Source organism: Anolis carolinensis, chromosome 2 (genome assembly GCF_035594765.1).
Source record: "Anolis carolinensis isolate JA03-04 chromosome 2, rAnoCar3.1.pri, whole genome shotgun sequence".
NCBI lineage: Eukaryota > Metazoa > Chordata > Lepidosauria > Squamata > Dactyloidae > Anolis > Anolis carolinensis.
The window spans coordinates 63,441,655-63,462,726 of NC_085842.1; the positions used below are offsets into that span (position 1 = coordinate 63,441,655).

The window sequence follows — 21,072 nt, forward strand, 5'->3', positions numbered from 1 at the left end:
GAGAGAAGAGGAATCTTATTCCCAGAACTATAGTTCTCAAGTGAGAGAGGGCAGAACAGCACAGGCAGGTGAATCAGACAGATCACACACACAAACAGGCAGCTAAAAGAGGTGAACTCCACATATCCAAAACCCAAGAAAAGAGGTCTGGTGTCTGTTTGAAGTCATTATGCACTGGCATTACTTAAGGGCATGGTATTAAGAAGAACAACTCTGCCAGTATGTGCTGAGGAAAATAATGGATGGAACTGAAGTCTGCCATGCCACCCCATTCTGAGAATACTGGGACATGTTTAGTATGGCTGTGGCTGTAGCCATGGCATAATGAATGTGTGCAACGAAGAATCTAGTGTTGTTGCTTCAAAATACTGATAACCTCTGCTTACCTCATCTAAAGAGAGGTTTCCAGTCTTCAAGATTGTGGGTTTTTTAAAATGAACATACTGCAGCATTGTGTCAACAACTGAAGCCAGAAACTGAGTTTCTGATAGATAGGACATGGTAGTTTGCCTCATAAAGTAACTCTATATCGAACCTCACGATCACGCTTGCATATATCTATTACATCATCCAGTACCTAATAAACAACCTTCATCCCCACTATTATCTCCAAATGCCTGTCCATACTTGTAAAATTTGACAAATTAAAGCACACAAATATATTTTAATAAACCTCATTTATTTTGGGTGCAGAATGTAGGCAGAGTGTAGATTTTTTGCTTGGACAGTCTACCTCATTTCTTTTTAATCTCTTTCCACTGGGGGAGAAACCACCAGCTCCCCCACCCCTTGGTTAAGTGCAGGACACAGCCACATCACAGACACACTTGTCAATCCTGTCAACAGGGCCACAGGCAGTAAATGGGATTACAGACAAGAGCAAAGAGCTTGGAGTGTCACAAGCTCAGTGTGACTGATTGAAAGGCATTACTGAGGTTGGGAACGACAGGGTGAAAGGGTGGGAGTGACAGGAAGGCAAGGTCGAAAAGTCTTTGGAGAGTTGCAAATAAAAGAGAAGCTGAAAGGTTTGGAGCAGCTTGGGCTATAGGATACAAGCTGCACCCTGGCCATTAAAGGCCTGTTAATGCTATCTGAAAATTGACAAGGAAAAGGAGACAAGAGACAAACTATATGGCTTCTGCTAAAACCCTGTGACCAATTCTGACATCTAAGGGCACTGCTAACTTTTTTGCTTTGGGGGAGAAAAATGATTAAGTTGCCATGCAGGCTCTTTCCGTGAAAGCATAGAAACATGAGAAATTAAAAGACATTGCAATCCAAGCATGATCTCAAATGCTAAGCTGAACAAGGGGATTTGAAGCCAGGAGCTCCTTAAAATGTTCCGCCTCCAAGAACTGGCACAAAGAGCCATTCCCTAATACTGAGGATAATTTCATTCACTTCAGTGTTTTTGGAGGAGAGTGTAATAATTTCATACAAAGAAAAATCAGTATTAAGAACAAACATACAGATATCCTTTTGTGTTTCAACTTATGATAATTTCAGGATAGCATTCCCCAAGCAAAAAAGGCCATATATTAGAGGGAAATGTACATAAAAATGCATACAATAGTGAGGGAATATAGAAAATTATGAAAGTAAACAGCTTGTAAAATGTAACTGTATTAGACAAAATTGTATACAAAAATGAGAACACATGTGCACAAAGACAAGAGAGAGAACATAAACTTAACCATGCATAAAACATTAATGCAGGCTCTTTTAAAGCCACAAACTGATGTAGAAACGGGATGGAAAAGTTAAGATAAAAAAACAGAAATTATTTACACAAAAACAGCAAAAAAAAAAGGATGAACAATAAAAACAGAAAGAACCACCCATTCCAAGGACATCTGGATAGTAGAAGCAATACATCACAGTATTGTTGACACTTCTTCACACTTTAATGCCAGAGCAATGGCCCCACTCTCCAACTGGTGAAGGATGGATAAGAGCTGTAGGGGACAAATCCTGCAATTTCACTGAAAGGAATTTTGACACATTGTGTGTTTGAAAAAAAACTACTTGCAGAAAACTCTGCCCTCAAACTCTCATGATTCACCCCACTGCCAAGACAGTTTTGTTGAAACTGGCTCTCCTCCTAGAGGAACTCTAACAAACAGGGCTGACACAGTAGACTAGTTGTTGACTAGATCTATTCCAGCTTTCCCGGCTCTTTTTCAACATCTATTGCTGTAACACTCCTTGAATGTGTCTAATTTATCACCGAGGACTTGTCTACCCATGACAAATCACCTCCCTGAGATTTCCATGGGGATATCAAGGTTATCTTATGTCTAGGTGGCAGCTTACTTCTGCTTATTTTGATGGGATTCTGGTTCTCTCTGCTTAAAGCATGTTGACCTCTGTCTGACCATATTCTGCCTTCCCTCTAAATCTTACCCACATTTTATTTTTCCATGGCTCACCTTCATGTCTTGGCACAGACAGATGTTCCGGCTCTCTGGGATGAGTGAATAGATTTTTAAAAATATTTTACATGCAAGTACTTTAGCAACCAAATGATGCAGGGCTATTTGGAGACAGAAATGTGAGCACGTGTGAAAACCAGGCCTCTGTTCCCCCACAGAGAGGGGAAAACAATTCTTAAGGCTCTAGTTTATCAGCATGAATGATGAACAGGGAGACAGAACACAACCAGGGCAGGATAACCCACTTAACACTAAGAGATTGTTTATTTTATTGTTGTTATTATTATTAAAAAATATGAGCCAACAAAAACAGGAATGAGGCCACATCAGCTGCAGCTTCTCTGGGAGAAAATAAACAAGCTGAAGAGGGCATGAACTCTAATGGAAGGACGCAGATTTTGGAGACCTCCCCAGCGCCTTAGCAGCAGGAACCATCTGGTTTGGAGATACAAACTGAGTTAAGGGAATTTCAGTGGAGACGGGACAAGCAACAGAAGATAACAAAACATTCCCCATGATTCCAGGGCTCATCTCTCTTCCTGTCACAAGAAGGAATGTGTCTATCCTGACAAAGTCAGAACTAATTTATAGTCTTAAAATCCAATATAAATACTTGCATTTACTTTCTTTTATTACCAGCAAAACAACCCAAATCTTAGAGCCATGAACAAAACAAATGAAATTCAACAAGGAATGGGAAAGGTGGCTTCAGAGGTAAGAAAGACAACCAAAACAGAAAAAGGTCAAAGAATGAAAAGTCAAATTGAATTTGAACCAAAAATCACGCCTCTCCTGAAATATATAGACTAGAAAGGCAAAATCTTTATTTGTAAGTTATCATTGAAACAGAACAGGAATAAAACACATTCAGGTTGCTTGTTCAGAAAAAAAGGATGTTTTAGAAACAAGCAGGGGTTCACTAGTTCACTAAATAACCCAAAATCAAGTGTTGACATGTAAAGCTAGTATTTTTAAATGCATTTTGGTTACTTCTGTGTGGAAGATGGGAAGCTATCAAAGCAAGTTAAAGAGTAAAGGTAAAGGTTTTCCCCTGACATGAAGTCTAGTTGTGTCCAATTATGGGGGTTGGTGCTCATCTCCATTTCTAAGCCGAAGAGCCGGCCTTGTCCGTACACACCTCCAGGTCATGTGGCCGGCATGACTGCATGGAGCGCCGTTACCTTTCCGCCGGATTCGTACCTACTGATCTATTCACATTTGCATGTTTTCAAACTGCTAGGATGGCAGAAGCTGGGGCTGACAGCGGGCGCTCATTCTGCTCCCCAGATTCAAACCGCCAACCTTTCAGTCAGAAAGTTCAGCAGCTCAGCACTTTAATCCGCTGCACCACCAGGGGCCTGTGATTCAAAGCTAGCACTCTGAGATTTTCTTGCTAATCATCCGCATTCATATATTCCTGCCTTCACCAACCTAGTGCTCTCCAAGCATAATTTGCATAATTATCAACTAGCATGACCAATAACAAAGGGCATTAGGACATGTGAGCAACAGGCTGGATATGACTATAATACCTCAGGTCACCTCTCCTACTATATTTCTCTTATTCCCTTGCAGTTCAGATCAGCCTGAAAATACAAATTCAACAAATTTTAGAATGTTTTCCAACCATAATTAATCAAAACTTCACTGCCAGTTCAATTTAAAGTGATTGTATACTTAGGCCAAACCAGAATTGGCTGTCACAGCACTTTTTCCCCTGGACACAGTAGAGATTGTCTATTGCCTAATCCCAAAACAACACAAATGCATTTTACTTTTTAGCCCAGAAGAGCACTAAAAACATCAATGATCTTGTATTTAATGACAAGGCAGGAAGCCACCTACTCTCTTGGATTCACGAAAGCTTTAAAAGGGGAACTTGGCCAAGACTGCAATGTCTGTGGCACAGTCAAAAAATAGAATCTGATCTTATGACACTGAGTCTTCTGCTTGAATAAGTATATTCTTTGTGTTCTCTGAAGGGAAATATACAGGATCCACTCCCTAAAGTAAGAAAGTAATCCTGATGAACAGAAGAAAACAACTGAAGAATTGTGCGTGTAACATCTACTATATTGTATAACTCCAACAACGTGTACTATATAGGCTCTCACCCACTCCTCTTTTAATACCCAAGACTCACTTATCAGATTGCCATTTTGAAGCAAACCAACTAAGCATGTAAATAGCAATGACCAAGGGAGAAAGTGGAGTGATTGATTGAAAGAAAATAAACTGACAAATCGGACAAATATAGCGAGTTCAGTGAAGATGATATTACATAAAACCTCCATAGATGACCAAAGAAAATTGCAAGAACCATCTAATGAGCAATCCTAGCCTCACAAAGTTCCTAAAGTATGTCTCTATTGAAAGTTTCAAAAAAGCCACAGGAGGAATGAGAAGAAGGAGGGAAGAGAAAAAATGTATCACTGAAAGGTACCCCCTGATTTCTTAACCATGGGTCTAGTGACCCGTGATGACCACCCAAGAAAGCTTGTATTTCCAGGGGAAGGCTAACTAGGTAAATAATGAAAATTGTGTGTCATTATCACTGACTAGTTGTTTCATACCAACTATAGTTTAATTTTTCAATGGAAGAAACTCAAAAGATTATGGACAGAAAATAATACAAAAAGTTCAATCGTACAGTACAGGTGTTTAAGAATAGTCACAAATGTTCTTGTTCTTCATCCACCCAAGGACAAAACAAATCTCAGTACACACTACAACAAAAATACTCATCAAGTTATACCTTATTTTTCAAGAATGAAGACTCCTGTTATCATTTTAAAAACTACACTGTATTATCGCAAAAACCATTGTGAATTGCAGACCAAATAATCAAATAAATGAAGTTATATCCAGAATTTTAGGTACAGTAGAGTCTCACTTATCCAAGCCTCGCTTATCCAAGCCTGTGGATTATCCAAGCCATTTTTGTAGTCAATGTTTGCAATATATCGTGATATTTTAGTGCTAAATTCGTAAATACAGTAATTACAACATAACATTGCTGCGTATTGAACTATTTTTTCTGTCAAATTTGTGGTATAACATGATGTTTTGGTGCTTAATTTGTAAAATCATAACCTAATTTGATGTTTAATAGGCTTTTCCTTAATCCCTCCTTATTATCCAAGATATTTGCTTATCCAAGCCCGTTTAGCTGTGCAATACACAGGGCTAAAGAGAGAAACTATAGAGTAAAATCAGGGGAAATTAAATGCAGAAAATATCAAAAGAGTTGCAACATTACTAACAGAGTTCTGTAACACTTCAATTTTTGTGGTTATTGCTACAGAAATAATGATAATGATGATGATGATGATAATGATGATGATGATTATTATTATGTTTACTTATACTCCACTTTTTCTCTCCACAGGGAATTCAAAGCAGCTTACATTAAAAGCATTTCAATACAATTTAAACAAACATTAAAACAGAATTGATTATAAATGGTTTTAAAAATTCACAATTAAAATCCATTAAAACATATTCAAAGCTAAAAACCATAGCATCCCCTGACTTGATCTTAACCACCATCTTCTTTAAAAGCCTGCCTGAATAAAATAAAAAAAAAGTTGTAGCCTGTCGCTGGAAGGAGAGCAGGGAGGAGGCCATTCTGGCTTCTTGGGAAGGGGGTTTCAGAGTTGAGGGACAGCCACCGAGAAGGAAGGCCCGCTCTCTCATTCCCACCAACCGAGCTTGAGAGGGAGGTGGGACTGAGAGAAAGGCCTCTCCTGCAGATCTCAGAGCCCTCGCAGGTTCATACAAGGAGATGCAGTCAGCCAACTAACAGACATTCCCTTTCAAAATTATCAATAATGTCAACTCACACAAATGTGTGGTTGCTGATAACACAAAACATTTCTGCTCTCCATAGCCAATTAATATTTGTAGTGAAATGAGAAACCTTTCTCTCAATTCAGGCCTCTGGGGCTAGGCTGAAGCCTCTTAATTGCAATACAGCAGTATTGTTGTCTAATCTTCATCTGACCTTCCTTTGCTCTACAAAGGTCACTTTAAACTCTGTGGCAGAAGTGTTCAGGGAGCATGCTCAGGCCTTAGAGTATCATCCTATCATTACTAAGTTAAGATGGCTTTAACAAGGCATTATGCTCCTTCTTAAAAGTAAAGGAGCTGTGGTGGTGCAATGGGTTAAACATTTGTGCCAGTTGAACTGCTGACCTGAAGACCTGAAGGTCGGCTGTTCGATGGGGTGAGCTTCTGTCTGTCAGCCCCAGCTTCCCATGCGGGGGCATAAGAGAAGCCTCCCACAGGATGGTAACACATCCGGCCGTCCCCTGGGCAACGTCTCTGACGGCCGATTCTCTCACACCAGAAGCGACTTGCATTCTCAATTCGCTTCTGACTTGATAAAAAAGTTAACATTTCGAGGACTACTTGGAAACCTGAAGTGTTCTCCTACTCCTTTTCGAACTTGGCTATTTCTGATATCAGATTTCCATCTGATTTATTTTTCTGTAGAGATTGACTTGTTTACTGCACTGTAACTCACTGAGAAAGGAACAGTTAAACTTAATAACCTCACTAGCAGATATTCCTCTACAGAATTCTTTGGGATTTTTCTAACCTTTTTAATGACCTACCACTCTATTATCTCTAAAGAGATTCTTTGCTGGGTCTAGTATTAATCTTACTGGCCCTGCTCCTTATCTCCTTCTCATCCCACTAACTGGAATTGGGATCCACTCTGTTCTTCTATGAATAACACCCAGATTATTTATGCAAACAACCATAAGAGACAAAGAAGAAGAAAAACACTCAGAAACTCCAACAGAAACTTAAAAGTCCAGATAATCTCCCAAGAGGTGTGCATGGGTTTAATCCTCTCCCTACCATGCAATGACAGAAAAATCTGTCTCTGTCCCATGCCTGAGGCAAGAGCTCAATGGGCTTTATGTTCACCCCTCCCCATCAATATTTAAGAGGCCCCTTTCTTACTTTAGAAGACATGCAGGGTTTAACAACAGATGGTGGCTTCCTGAGCGACCAAGCTGCACATTTCGAAAACATATGGAGAAACCAAGCGCTGGGACAGTAAACAAGGCCACACTGCAGGCCACATGGAAGCCCTTCCTCAAGGCGTTCTCCAACAGTCCCTAATTAATAATAGCCTTTTGTCTCCTTGCTGTGCCAGTCAAAGCGGCTCTGAACTTAACGCTTGGTGCATATCATTGGAGATCAGAAAAGATAGGATTTTTCTGTTTCAACCATTGTGTAAAAGGGGGGAATTACGCCAAAGGGGGGAATTACGGCTTGATTTAATTTTTCACAATGGAAAAAGAAGCCATACTCTCTTTGTCCGGGGAGAGTATGGCTACTTTTACCCCTGCGAAATACTGAAATCTGGAGTTGTGTGAAAGATCAAATTGGTATAATACTCCTGGTCTGAAACTGATTTGCAGACACCTAAGTCAATGAACAAAAGGAAAGAGGAAGTGGCTTCTATGGGGCAATGCCAATGCCTCTCCAGAGGGGGGCTTCACATTGAAGCCACCTACACAATGGCAAAGGTCTGTACACAGTCCCATGACTGCCACGGCATGCACATGATCACCCCATGACTACAGAAATTAAATGTTGAGGAAGTGGGGACAGAAACACAACACAACAACTACAGTTTTTTTGCCATGATTCCCAAAGGGAAGACTGCCCTCCCTCTCCCTCCCTCCCTCCCTCCCTCCCTCTCTCTCTCTCTCTCTCTCTCTCTCTCTCTCTCTCCTTTTCAGGCCTTGCAGTGTGCATGAGTGCATGTGTGTGCATGTGTGTGTCTTGGGGAAAAGAATGAAATAAGCATTATAGAGCTGTAAGAGATTTAATATTTTACCTAGAGGTACTTGTTTGCCCAATATAAAAAACAGGAAGTTGAGCTAGAAGGATTTTTGCCCTTTGGTCTGATATTTCAGGTCTTGGTATGACCATATACTGCCACAAAGATTTAACTTTGGGGTTATTTCCCTTTAAGACAAAGAAGTTGCACAGAAATTTTTACTCGAGTGGCTTGTGAGCATGAAACTCTAACACGAAACAGTCCAGCATGCTGACAACTGTAACGCCAAATGGGGATCCATTGAGAAACAAGACAGAGGTGTCTGTACGGAAATGCGCAGTATACAAGATGTAACAAAAGGAGGGAGACGGAGACCCCCAAACCAAGGCAGAAGGAAGTTGTACATGGCTTGACCTTGGATGGAGAAAGTAAAAAGGAAAGAAGTATATGTCACCTAGCAAAGCTTTACCTGAACTCTGTCTGAAGCCCCCTTGGAATAATACCACCACCACCACTAATCTTGCCTACCTTGGAGGAATCTATGCAGGGAAAATTCAGAACCTTATTCAAAAATTAAATGAAAAATTATCCAGGATCTTCTTTACAGCTTGTATTCCTTCGCCTCAGGAATGAGGACCCAAAGGTTTATAGAAGTTGTTCACTTTCCCATCCCATCTCAAGATCAAAACAGTATGAGTGCTGCTGCATTTTCACCGCATCCTCTAACAGGTGACGGGATACTGAGCAGAAATGCCCCTAAAAGCCAAATAGTGGGGAGAGGGGAGTGAAAAAGGGACTGCAGAATTATATACAACTGATGCAACTGGAGGGCAAACACATACACAGTCAATTTGTTGCTAGTCCCACAGATGCAGAAGGGCTCTTAAAATTAATGTTTGCTAAAATGATGACTGAGTACAAAAAAAATTTAAATAAAGAAATCCTGCTTATTAGGGACCTCAGGGAGAAGGTTAGTGAAACGGATAAAATATTTTTACTTGCTTGTGGAAATTTCCAGCCTGTTAGTGTCATGACGTCTTAAGTGTCACTTGTCTAAAAATGGGTATGATTATACCAGGATCAAGGAAATTGAGATGTTAAAGAACCTAATGTATGCCCTGTTCACTTCAGTTGCTGCTAGTAACATACATATAGGAGTGATTTTCAAGAGTTCTGAACAGCAGGAAATAGGGAGAGGGTCCAAGTATGATCCCTTCTATTCCCCCAAACATTAGGGATCTGAGATTGAAATCTGATTTCAAGAACTATTAGGAAAATCCATCTGTCAATGAAGACACAGGAAGAGACACGAAGAGAACACAGAGGAATGAAGAATGGGGATGACAGATGAGACAGGATGGGGAAGGGCAGGTCAGGGGCGAGGCTGCAGCTGCAACAGGTGTTGGCTGGCAGACCATCCTCCGAGGAGCAACTGTTTGAGAGACGGCTAACAAGGCACTGGAAACACAGCCAAGCTTCCCCAGAACAATGGGACTCTCTGTTAGCATCTGGACCCCTGTACCCATGTAAGAAGGGTGGGAAAGCATGGAGCAAGGAAGCTGCTCTCCACAGAGGACTCAAGCAATGAAAGAGGGGCCCTGATTACTCAACAAGGACATGAGCTCAGAAATCCTCTTTAAGCCCATCTTCTAGAGAAGGCTTGACTGTCTTCCCCTTTGGCCTCTGATACTGAACAGTCTCTGAACACATTCTGGCAGGAAGCAGTGCAGCCTGTATCCGACAACAGAGAGAGAAGGGATTCTCTACTGGTTGCAACAAAGGCACACATGGATTTGCAAACATAACAATTCTCCCAGTACACAATGCTTCCAAAGGACAAATGAACCATGGCTTTGCTGAGCTAGGATGGGCTGTTGAAAGGCCTTATTCAGTGGAAACATATGCCCATTCATGAGTAAAGGGAAAGGCCTTTCTTCTGTATTTCAACTTCACAAGTCCAGAACCCTTTAAATATAGCCTTGGAGCTAAGCTCCGGAGAGTTCTAAGTCAAATCAAGTCATATTTTATTAACCTTTTCCCAACCTTACAAGTTCATTAAGCCATTCTGCTTATCTGTTTAACCCCATTTCTATGCCATGCAATAGGAATATTGGTGAATCCTTCTGATATAGTGAATGGGATTTCTAAAAGGTCCAAGGTAGTCTTTCTCAACCTTTTTACTTTGGAGGAACCTTCAAAATAATTTCCTGGTCTCAAGGAAACCTTGTGTAAAAATAAGGTTTTTCGTGGGGGAGGGGTTCCCAATCACAATCTTTCATTGAACCCCATGGTTCCAGGAACCATAAATGAGAAACCCTAGATTAAACAGGTTTCCATTCTAGTATCAAAAGCCTAACAGTCTACATGCTTCAGTAGGTGGCTGTCAAGGGAAGGTCTGAGTTAACAACTGAGGACATAGGTGAAGTATGCCATAGCTCAGCCACAGTCCTTTCTTCTGCTTTTACATTCCCGCTCAGCAACTGAGTCTGTCCCACTTCTTTTCAAGAGAGGGAAAGAATTCCGGGGGGGGGGGGGGGGGAGCTTTTCTGTCCACACAGCTCTAGGCTTAGCCACTCTGCCAAAGTGACAAAAGGAAATGCTGGCACAAGCATTACTGCTTTTACATGAAAAGATTAATAACCTTGCCAGGAGACTGGAACAGTGCAGACAGTGCATTGTGCGAAAAGCTATATTACCAAACTACATCCATAGCTATTTCTACAGTGCTCTTAGGCCAATCATCCATCAAAACGTCTGTCTTGTAGAAAGTTCAACCACTATCCCATCACCATTACCTTTATGCATCCTGCGGGAATGTTATCTTTGCCCAAAGGAAATGCCTTAGGATGGTAGTAGCTCATGTAAATTCTATATATTTAAATACATAGAACTTTAAAAACCCACTAACAAAAACCAAGACTGCATTTTAAAAACAACCAGGAGTCAAATCATAGAATCATAGAATCATAGAATAGTAGAGTTGGAAGAGACCTCATGGGCCATCCAGTCCAACCCCCTGCCAAGAAGCAGGAAATTGCATCAAGGAAAGCATCAAGCAAGCCTTTAAGAAAACTTAACATTTAGTGCCATACAGGATCATTCCTGCAATGTTTTCAAGCCTTTATGTCTCCAGCACTTCTTGGCCTTCAAACATTTTGCAGTAACAGCTGCTCTTTATGCAGTGCCTAGCAAAACATATTTCTCTGTAGCCCCATCCCCCTCTCTGCCCCTCTTAGGTGACCAACTGAAGAGGGCAAGACAGGAGGTTGTTCGGCCTTATTGTCTTCCTGTTGTAGCTGCAGAGACAGCCAGAGGAAGGGTCTGATTGCACAAGGCTCCATAGGAAGATCAGGTAACTGCTGATGCAGCATTTTCTCCATCCTCCAAGCTCAGGCAGACAGCACTTGTTAGAAGAAGTCATGATCTTGATGTCACCTACACCAGTGTTTCTATCTACACCAACGCCTCAAGGTTAAAGCAAGGGACACACACTGCTCTACACATCATCAAATAGACATATACTTGGTTGTTGTATGTTTTCCGGGCTATATGGCCATGTTCTAGAAGTATTCTCTCCTGACGTTTCGCCCACATCTATGGCAGGCATCCTTAGAGGTTGTGAGGTATGGAGAAACTAAGCAAGGAAGATGTATATATATCTGTGGGAAGTCCAGATATAAACCTTCCTTGCTTAGTTTCTCCATACCTCACAACCTCTGAGGATGCCTGCCATAGATGTGGGTGAAACGTCAGGAGAGAATACTTCTAGAACATGGCCATACAGCCCGGAAAACATACAACAACCCTGTGATCCCGGCCATGAAAGCCTTCGACAACACATTAGACATATACTTCATGAACACCACTACCATTCTACTATGGCTAAAGAGGTTATTCCTATCTTTACTTACTGCCTCAGACATCTGCCAAAGCATTGGTACTTTTGCATTATATCAGACTGAATGCATGCAACTGATGCATTTGCAAAATGAACTGGTGTTAGTTTCAGGCTTAACTAACCCTGTACTTAAATTCCCTTCCACCTTGCTACCTTGGAACAGTTTCCTAGACAAGGAAGAGTCTTCCAGGCATATTTGTCTCTGCTTCATCAAACCTTCCACGAAGGCAATCAAACCAGCAAAGAGAAGTGACAAGGCAAAATGCAGAAAGTATCGAAGGACAGTGGGAAACTACCACCTCAGGGAGAAATTTGCCAGACAAAAAGCAATCATCAGCAATCAGCGAGGATAAATAACTGATGTGTAGCACACACCATTTCAATGGTTTCATCAATCTTCCCTCCTACATTTCCTCTATATGCGTACATATGCCAAACTATTTAAAACCTGCAATTTTGGAACTTAAAATTGCAGCAGCAATGGGACCAAACTTCTGATAAAGGCAGGTTGCTTATCTGTAACTGAAGTACTTTGACTGGTCATCTGTGATGGGTTCTACTACATTGGTGCCATGAAGCATTCAGAGCCTTCTGGTTCTATTAAATAAGCTTTTTGGCAGTACCACCATGGACTCTATGCGTGGCTATCCAGCCTGCTTCCCACCTAAACCCCAGTTACCTGGCTGCCAAAGCAACAGCCAACAATCTAAGGAAAGGCAAGACATGATGAGTGGAGAATGGGCAAGATTTTTATGTGACTTCATAGATGACTACTCAAAGACTTAGTTATAAGTAAGCAACTTTTTTTTTCTTTGAGGTGCCTGTGACTCACATAAATGGGAGGTAAGCAAGCTACTAACCACAACATATGGGAGTGTCATGCTAAATAGGAAAACTGGGCTTATCTCCTGAAAGCAGCATCCACCTTGGACCATGAATCTATTGTGTAGTAGGATATAAAGATCAGAAACCTCTTTACTAATGGAAACTGGAAACAAAAGGGCTTACTGATGGACTGGAAGTTAGAGCAGACAGCCGATAGGTAGTGCCCGGGGAAAAGGGAAACAGTTCTCTGAGACAAAGACAGAAGGAACTCCAGTACTTGGTGACTTGTACAGGGATACACAGCAATGCATTTAGGTGACAGAAATGATAGGATTTTTTTTTCATTTACAAGCACGGGAGCATTGAGTGGAAGGCCTATGTGCAACAGCAATAATGACAACATCAGGAAGGGAAGCTAAGAATGAGTCCTGCAGACTGTTAATTTGAGAGAGCCTAGATCCGGTGCCTCACTTTCCCATCATGTATTGTCAAGAAATCTGGACAGTACAGATTCTACTGAAGACACCTCAAGATGTGTAAGAAGTAGGGCACCAGGGTTGCTTGGGCCACCATGGCATGATGAGAATATAGTTTGTCTTGTCCCTACATATCTTTGCCAGCACTTGGCAGCATAAAGCTTTCAAAGAGTAAATCTACTACTTCGGATGTAGACTTAGTCTACAAAAGCTTGTGCTACCAACTTTCAGTCAGTCTCTAAAGTGCTTCAAGATCCCTCTGTATACTGATATTCCAGACTAATTATGTATTTGTAAATTATTTGTGCTACTTTTCAAATGTTTAAAGCACCTAAATGATATCTTAGCAGGAGATTACCACCAGTGGGTGATATGTAACTCACAAGTCAGCAGTGAGGTCCAAAACCGGAACTCTCTTACTTCTCATAGATAGCTGGTCTGAGCTAGGCCTTCTTGTGAGCAATGGAACACACTGGCTATGTAAACCATCTTGGACGGGTGTCTGCCAGCTATGAGACTACTTAAAGACAGCTCCTGGTGTTTCTTACACGTAACAGCTACAACACTATCTTCAGGTTTCACAGTTTTTCGAGTAGTAAGCTGACAACGCTAGAGGAAGAAAAAAACCCTCTAACATCGAATCTGTTTGGCCCACCTAATAAACAAAGCAGCTCTCCCTAGCTGACAACAGTCTACTTTGTCTGAATCACATATCCTAAAATGACCTTCAGTTTGGCTTCTGGCCAGTCATTTCAATTTAGACCCATTCATCTAGAAAGCAACATCTTGCTTACTCTGAGTCTGCAGGGGTTAGAAGTTTTCCTCTACTAGAAAAACACCATGCAGATACTGATGCTTCCAAGTGAGAGACAGAGCAAATTTGGTGTACAGAATGTTCCATCACTGTGCACTAGGAGATAAAGGGACAACCTATTCCAGCATCAAAGGAATACAGAGCCTTGAATGCCAAATTATTTTGGGTATTATTTTGGGTATTTGTGGCAGGACAGTGACTTTGTTCAATTTTTAGTTGAATAATGTCATTAATGCCCTCTGAAACAACAGAATGCTGAAAAAAATGCAATTATCTTGATTTTTATGTCCATGCATAGGTTTTGATGCATATGTAGCCAATAGGCTTGCTCAAATAATTCGTTTTCCCCGTTAACCGTTATTAATTCGTTATTTTCGTTTGTTTTGAAGCAATTTTGAAGCATTGGTTGTCACACGTCTGGATATCGCGGTTTCGAATCGCGAGAGGCCGTTTTTCGTTATGTCGTCGTTTTTTTCGTTAGGAAAAAAAAGCTTTTGCAAAGCACCCAAACTCCCACCATTCAGGCCCTTCCCTTTTGCCCCTCAGCAAAAGGGGCGTCACGGGCTCAGCCAATGGGAGGGGGCGAGGGGGAAGGAGGCCGAGGAGGAGGAGGAAGACGGAGGGGGGAAATGGCCGCCGCCGCCGCCTCGCCTCAGCAGCTGATAATAATTTATTATTATTACCTCCCAAGGGTGATCTCCCAATAGCCTACCGAGGAAGGACTGGGCCAGGTTTCTGTCTTCGGGAGGGAGGCTCTCGCGTGTCAGCGCCCAAGAAGGCGAGGCCCGCACGTCGGAAAGGAGGCGCGTCCACGTGTCTTTCCTTTCTTCTTCCAGGAGGGAAGGAGGGGGAGAGGGAGGTCCCCCCTTGGTTGCCCTCTTTCCCTCCCGAAGTGGCTCTTGAAAATGGGGCGCTTTTCCCCTTCCCCTCCCGCCCTTCCCGCAACCTTCCCCAAGGTCTTCCCCGAAGAGCCCACCGACCTTTCCTTTCCTTCGGGCGGCGTCCTCTCCTCCTCCTCCTCGGAAGCCTTGCGGGGAGGATGGGGCTGGGAGGGAGGGAGGGTCGCTTAGGAGGCGGAAGGCGAAGGCGGGCGAGGGGCGCGGGCGGCGCTGCTCATGCCTCCCTCACTGCCTGCCTCTGCTTATCCCTCTGCCGCCCCCTCCTCCGCTTCCTCCGCCTCCTCCTCGCAAGGCGCATCCAGGCGGGCGGAGGCGGCGGATCGAGACCCCTTCCCCTCTGCTTCGTCCTCCTCCGGCGGCTGTCCTCCCTTCGCTCGCTCGCCCTTCCCTGCCTGCCAGGCCTGATACTCAGAGGTTTTGACGTCTGTGCGAAGCTAGGCAAGTGGGGTTTATATATCTGTGGAAGGTCCAGGGTGGGAGAAAGAACTCTTGTCTGTGGGAGGCAAGTGTGAATGTTGCAATTGGTCACCTTGATTAGCATTGAATAGCCTTGCAGCTTCAAAGCCTGGCTGCTTCCTACCTGGGGGAATCCTTTGTTGGGAGGTATTAGCTGGCCCTGATTGTTTCCTGTCTGGAATTCCCATTTTCTGGGTGTTTCTGGGAAGGTAATGGCACTCCATGTAGTCATGCCGGCCACATGACCTTGGAGGTGTCTATGGACAACACTGGCTCTTGGGCTTAGAAATGGAGATGAGCACCAACCCCCAGAGTCAGACATGACTGAACTTAACGTCAAGGGATACCTTTACCTTTACCTATACACACACACACACATTATGCAGGGACTATATATTATATATATACACAGACAGTATATATCACACACACACCAATTTAACAAAGTTTCAGCCACAAAAACAAAGTTTCTGAAGTAGAACAATGACTTTCACAGTAAAGACAACCCAATTTAACAGGAAATAAGACTTTCAAACCAGGAACAGATTTCTGCAATTATTAAAAAATGGTTTATTATAAAAGCTATGAAAATTCGCCAAAAATCAGAGGATAAGGGAAACTTTCCAAATTTTGGTGAGCTATCAGTTTTAAATGTGTTCTACCACTGTACCAAGTTGGAAGAAGATCACTCAAAAAATGAGGGTGGGAGAGTCCTGTAAAGTCCTCTCCCTCTGTGCTGTTTTTGGGAATTGCGCATGCGCGTCCGCCATTAACGAATTAATTTAGAAAATAACGAATTTTCGTTAATTTCGAAAATTTTTGGGGGCCAAATTCGTAAATAGCAACAAAAACGAAAAACTGCCCCCTCTAGTTTTGAAACGAGTTTAGAATCAAATTTTTCATGGATCGATCAAGCCTAGTAGCCAAAATGGCACCATCTATGAACAAGAAAGAGCTTCTAGCAAAAGAGGTTGCAGTAATGTAAATATCTAGTAAAATATCTGGGGGAAGGGCACGGGGAGACTCCAAAAACAACCCACTTAGAACAGAAAATTGTGTGACTGGGGTAGGAGGAAGGATGGAAAGTGTGTACGAGTGATAGGTACATTCAGCAATAGAATATTTCACTGCAGAACTTAGTTGTGGACACATTTTATACTGCACTGTATCTCATTCCCAGCAGCAGGCCACAGCTCCTTTCCCATAACCAAGGAGCAAAGAAAGGGCTATGTGACTTGATTCACACATTACTTATTTTATACACACATCTAAAAATATAAAGTATAAATGCAGCAAGCAAAGGTATGCAAACACAAATGCAAAACACCCAGGGAGATGGAAACAGCTGTCAAGAGCACATGTGCAACATGGGGGTCTCTTGCTAATGCTTGAAGGGCTTTTGCTGACTCCCAGAAATGAATAACTTAATCTATGATCAATGTTGTAAAAGGATCCCCATATTTCCAAGTCACTAATGTATCCAAAGCTACTGCCCCAATGGATATGGTAACCTTTGAATGCCTTCCCTCTTTGCATTCGTATTCACAGGGAGCTACACTGATGTCTGTACTGGAAAATACTTGTAATCTTGATAAATTAAGAGCTTAGCTCAGGGAAGAAAAAGATTAAAAGCATAGGAGGCTCAAAACTTCAGGCCATCTTTTAGTTTGGCTCCCACTATCAGCAAGCCTTGGTTTCAGAGGAGCCCCCTATTAGGTTGGGTGCTTCCTGCAAAACTGTGCCTAAAGACAATTTTGCCTGGTTGAAGATGCAGTTACTGCCGGCTGTGTTTACACAGGGAATATCCAGCATAATTACAGGAATGATGTTATGATAACAGGAAATCCATGCCCTGTGGAGATATTGAGGGAAAGGCATACAGTTATTTCCTAATTACCAACAACAAGGAGCCTTTGTGTAGCTGGGTAAGGATGAGTTCCCTGCACTTTTTGTACTTTGGCCCACAGATGGTTTAAATCATTTAGATTAGAGGATTCTGCAGCCTCCAAGACAGATCCTTCTTCATGCACAGTTATCAGAGTTCTTTGGTTCCTGCTGAAAGAGCAGAGCCATCATCCTTAGAGAAAGTTTTGTAGAGAAAGTGTCTGTTTTGTGTAACAGAGGCAGGCACATATACCAACACTGCAGATATGAACAAAAAGAAGAAGAAGAAGAAAAGCGAGTCCATGGAAAAAGCAGTCAGAGTAGGAATGATGGGAAATGCAAGCTAGAAGAAAGATAAAAATTATCTAAAGTGAGAGAGGCCTCCTCTGTGCAGAATTTACAAAACAGACTAGCTGAGTCTGCAATTTGCTATTTATCCTCGAAAATCTGCTGAAGAGTTTGCAACATGAAGAAAAACAATCTGGTTTTAGCAAAACCATACTAGGTATTGAGAAAGGCCTCTGCTATGTAATATTTTAAAGTATTGCTGACTTCAGAGAAACTGTGTGATGAGCGATACTTCTGGTGAAAGAAAACTCAGATTGAAAGGATGCTAGAAAAACAAGTAACAGTTGTTCAAGGTCAATTCTCTGATACAGAAATAGCTAAAAGTCATAAAGCTTTTGTGCACGGAAATATCTGTCCCTCTCATTCCAATTACTCTAACATTTGGCTTGAACTCCTTAAGACAAAAATAAAAGAACCCAACAAATCCATAGCCATAATTCCAGAGGCACTTACCTTTTTTATCTTGCCACTTCGTGTGCCAGCGAAAACCACAGTGTGTCCACGATAGTCATAAGCAGCCACAGATGTCATGCCATCCTCTTTGTCCACAAAGAGAGGCATTCCTTCAATGGGGACTGTTCCACCCAATGGCTGGTTAAAATCCTGCCCACAGAAATTGTCATCGATTTGCAATGGCTGTAGAATAAGAGGTAACAAAGAAAAAGTAAATAGGAGCTAGCTTCTGTGACAATATTTCGGAACACCATAGTATATTAATAATTTCTAATGAAAGCAATTAGCAAGACCATTATTATCAGGAAAACTGGGCTCCCTAGTCCAAATTCCGGAAGCCTTCTCCAGAATATGCACATGAGTGCATCTTGGGCAGGGAGAACTTCCATCTCACAATTTCACATGAATCTCAAACAAGTGATTAATGCAGCCTTTCATTTCACCTCTATTTTTAAAAAATAAGCTCAATTACACTAGATATTATACTCAGACAATTCAAATCCACACAATATTTCTATCATTCTCTATGAAATTCGAAGTCCTTTCAGGAGAGTGGGAAATGACGGTAGTTAGGAATAATCAAAAGAAATGACACCAAAATTAGTAAATTAATATCGCTCAGAAGCCTACCCTTCCTTCCTTCCTTCCATCCATCCATCCATAAAAATCCAAAGCACTAAGTGCTAAACTGCTGCTAGGATGCAGCTAGTAAGGGAAACTTCACAAATGATAATAGAAGTACATAGATATTAAGATTTACTGCATACTAGTTTCTACCCTAAAACACAGTGGTAAATTGCTTGCTTTTAACATGTACCTATGCTGTAGAAACATGTTATAGAGAATTAAAACTGACCTTGGAGGCCAGCTGTGTCCTTGCTATTGTGAAAGGTAGATTTACATAGAGGTTGCATTTTAATGTGTTCGACTTCCTTTCAGCAAGAGCTTCACAACAGGGCTTCCTTTTTTCATGGGATCATATTCTCTCGCATAGTTAGCAAGCTACTCACTTTAGGCCCATACGGCAGAAATGTAAAAACCAGAGTACCTGTGCAGACATAATGTTCTGAAATCCAATAAAACATGGTTTATTGGAGTGCAAACTAGAGATGCAACAGCATATACTCTCCTTGCTTTTTTTATGTATCCTGCTTCCACAAACATTTCTCGACTTCCAAGACATCTGGACAAGACTAATTAGATGTGAGATTCATTGCAACACAGGCTAATTTTGTCAACCAGGGTTTACTTTTATTTATTTCACCCCATCACACTATAGGTAGCTTTTGGCTAAATCAAATGACGCACTCACAGGTTCCTTGTGAAAGCTACTGTTCTGTTCCTTTATCCGCTTTTGTGGCTTTGGCTGCATTAAGATTCCTAGGGAGCCCATACTTTGCTGAAGAAAGTGTCAAACCAATCAGGCTGCTCCAGTCCTTCAACAGGCAATTCTTCAGATAATGGAATATTGTAGCTGGTACTTGCCCTAATTCTTTGTTCTGTATACTCTTTGTTCATTTCATACTTCCTAAGAGACGCTGAGCCACATGCCTACCATTCTTGCCACTTTGCCAAAAAAGGACTAAACAACAGAATAAAAAAGAATAGAATTGATCAGCGCCTGGTTTAAAATCAGCCCTTAAACCACAGTTTCCTGATTGAGAGGTCAAAGGAAACTGTGGTTTAAGAAACTAGGAAGGCTTTGCAGAAGCTGGGCATGGAAGAAGGAAGGAAGGAAGTGACAGCTTGGAGAGAGTGAGTCAGAAGCCTATTCACATTTCAAGAAGCCTCTAGAAATACTACCGTGTTTTGCAGCAAATTTGTTATCTAATCATTATTAACCAGGTGTCTTGAGATATAGATGATACTGACCTGCTTCAGCAAACAGGACATCTTCAAATTTTATGTTCAGACTGGATGGTCGTTATGGTATGTAGAATTAATGTAGATTGATACCATGTTAAACTGCCATGCCTTAATGTTATAGAATTCTAGGATTTGTAGTCAGCTGAAGCACCAGCACTCTTTGGTAGAGAAGGCTACAAACCTCAAGAAATCACAGCTCCCATGATTCCATAGCATTGAACCATGGCAGTTAAATTGGTGTCAAACTGCACTGATGTCTTGGTTTTAATGATTGTCATGTTATGTTGTTTCATAACTATGTTATTATATTGTGTTTTAAATGTATGGACAGTTTTTCTTATGTAAGCCACCCTGAGTCCCTTCGGAGAGATGGAGGCAGGGTTCAATAATAAAGTTATTATATTTATTATTCTTCTATACCCCAGGGGGGCCCTGGTGGCACAGTGTGTTAAAGCGCTGAGCTGCTGAACTTGTGGACCAAAAGGTCCCAGGTTCAAATATCAGGAGCGGAATGAGCGCCCGCTGTTAGCCTCAGCTCCTGTCAACCTAGCAGTTCGAAAACATGCATATGTGAGTAGATTAATAGGTACCGCTCCGGCGGGAAGGTAATGGCGCTCCATGCAGTCATGCCGGCCACATGACCTGGAGATGTCTATGGACAACGCCGGCTCTTCAGCTTAGAAAGGGAGATGAGCTCCAACCCCCAGAGTTAATCACAACTGGACTTAACGTCGGGAAAACCTTTACCTTTACCTATACCCCAGGCAGAACAACTGTATTTTGCTGCTCTACCTGTGACTGTCTCCACCATCACCTAAGAATTCACTGCACTTTGTCTTGAAAATAAAACAGAAAGGGATACAGTTTGAAAAGATATAATCCAACAAGGATAGGAAAGTTTTTTAAAAAAGAAAATATGCA

The 21,072-nt window shown here is 41.8% G+C and overlaps 1 protein-coding gene across 7 annotated transcripts in view; it reads right to left on the reverse strand.

The window, feature by feature from the left end:
* The window catches only part of plxna1 (plexin A1), a 389,627-nt gene that overhangs the window by 277,943 nt on the left and 90,612 nt on the right, over positions 1–21,072 (reverse strand). For all 7 annotated transcript variants that reach the window (XM_062969812.1, XM_062969808.1, XM_062969807.1 and 4 more), the window contains exon 3: positions 18,286–18,468. In XM_062969812.1, coding sequence (XP_062825882.1) covers positions 18,286–18,468 — 183 coding nt within the window. The remainder of the gene's footprint in view (positions 1–18,285; positions 18,469–21,072) is intronic.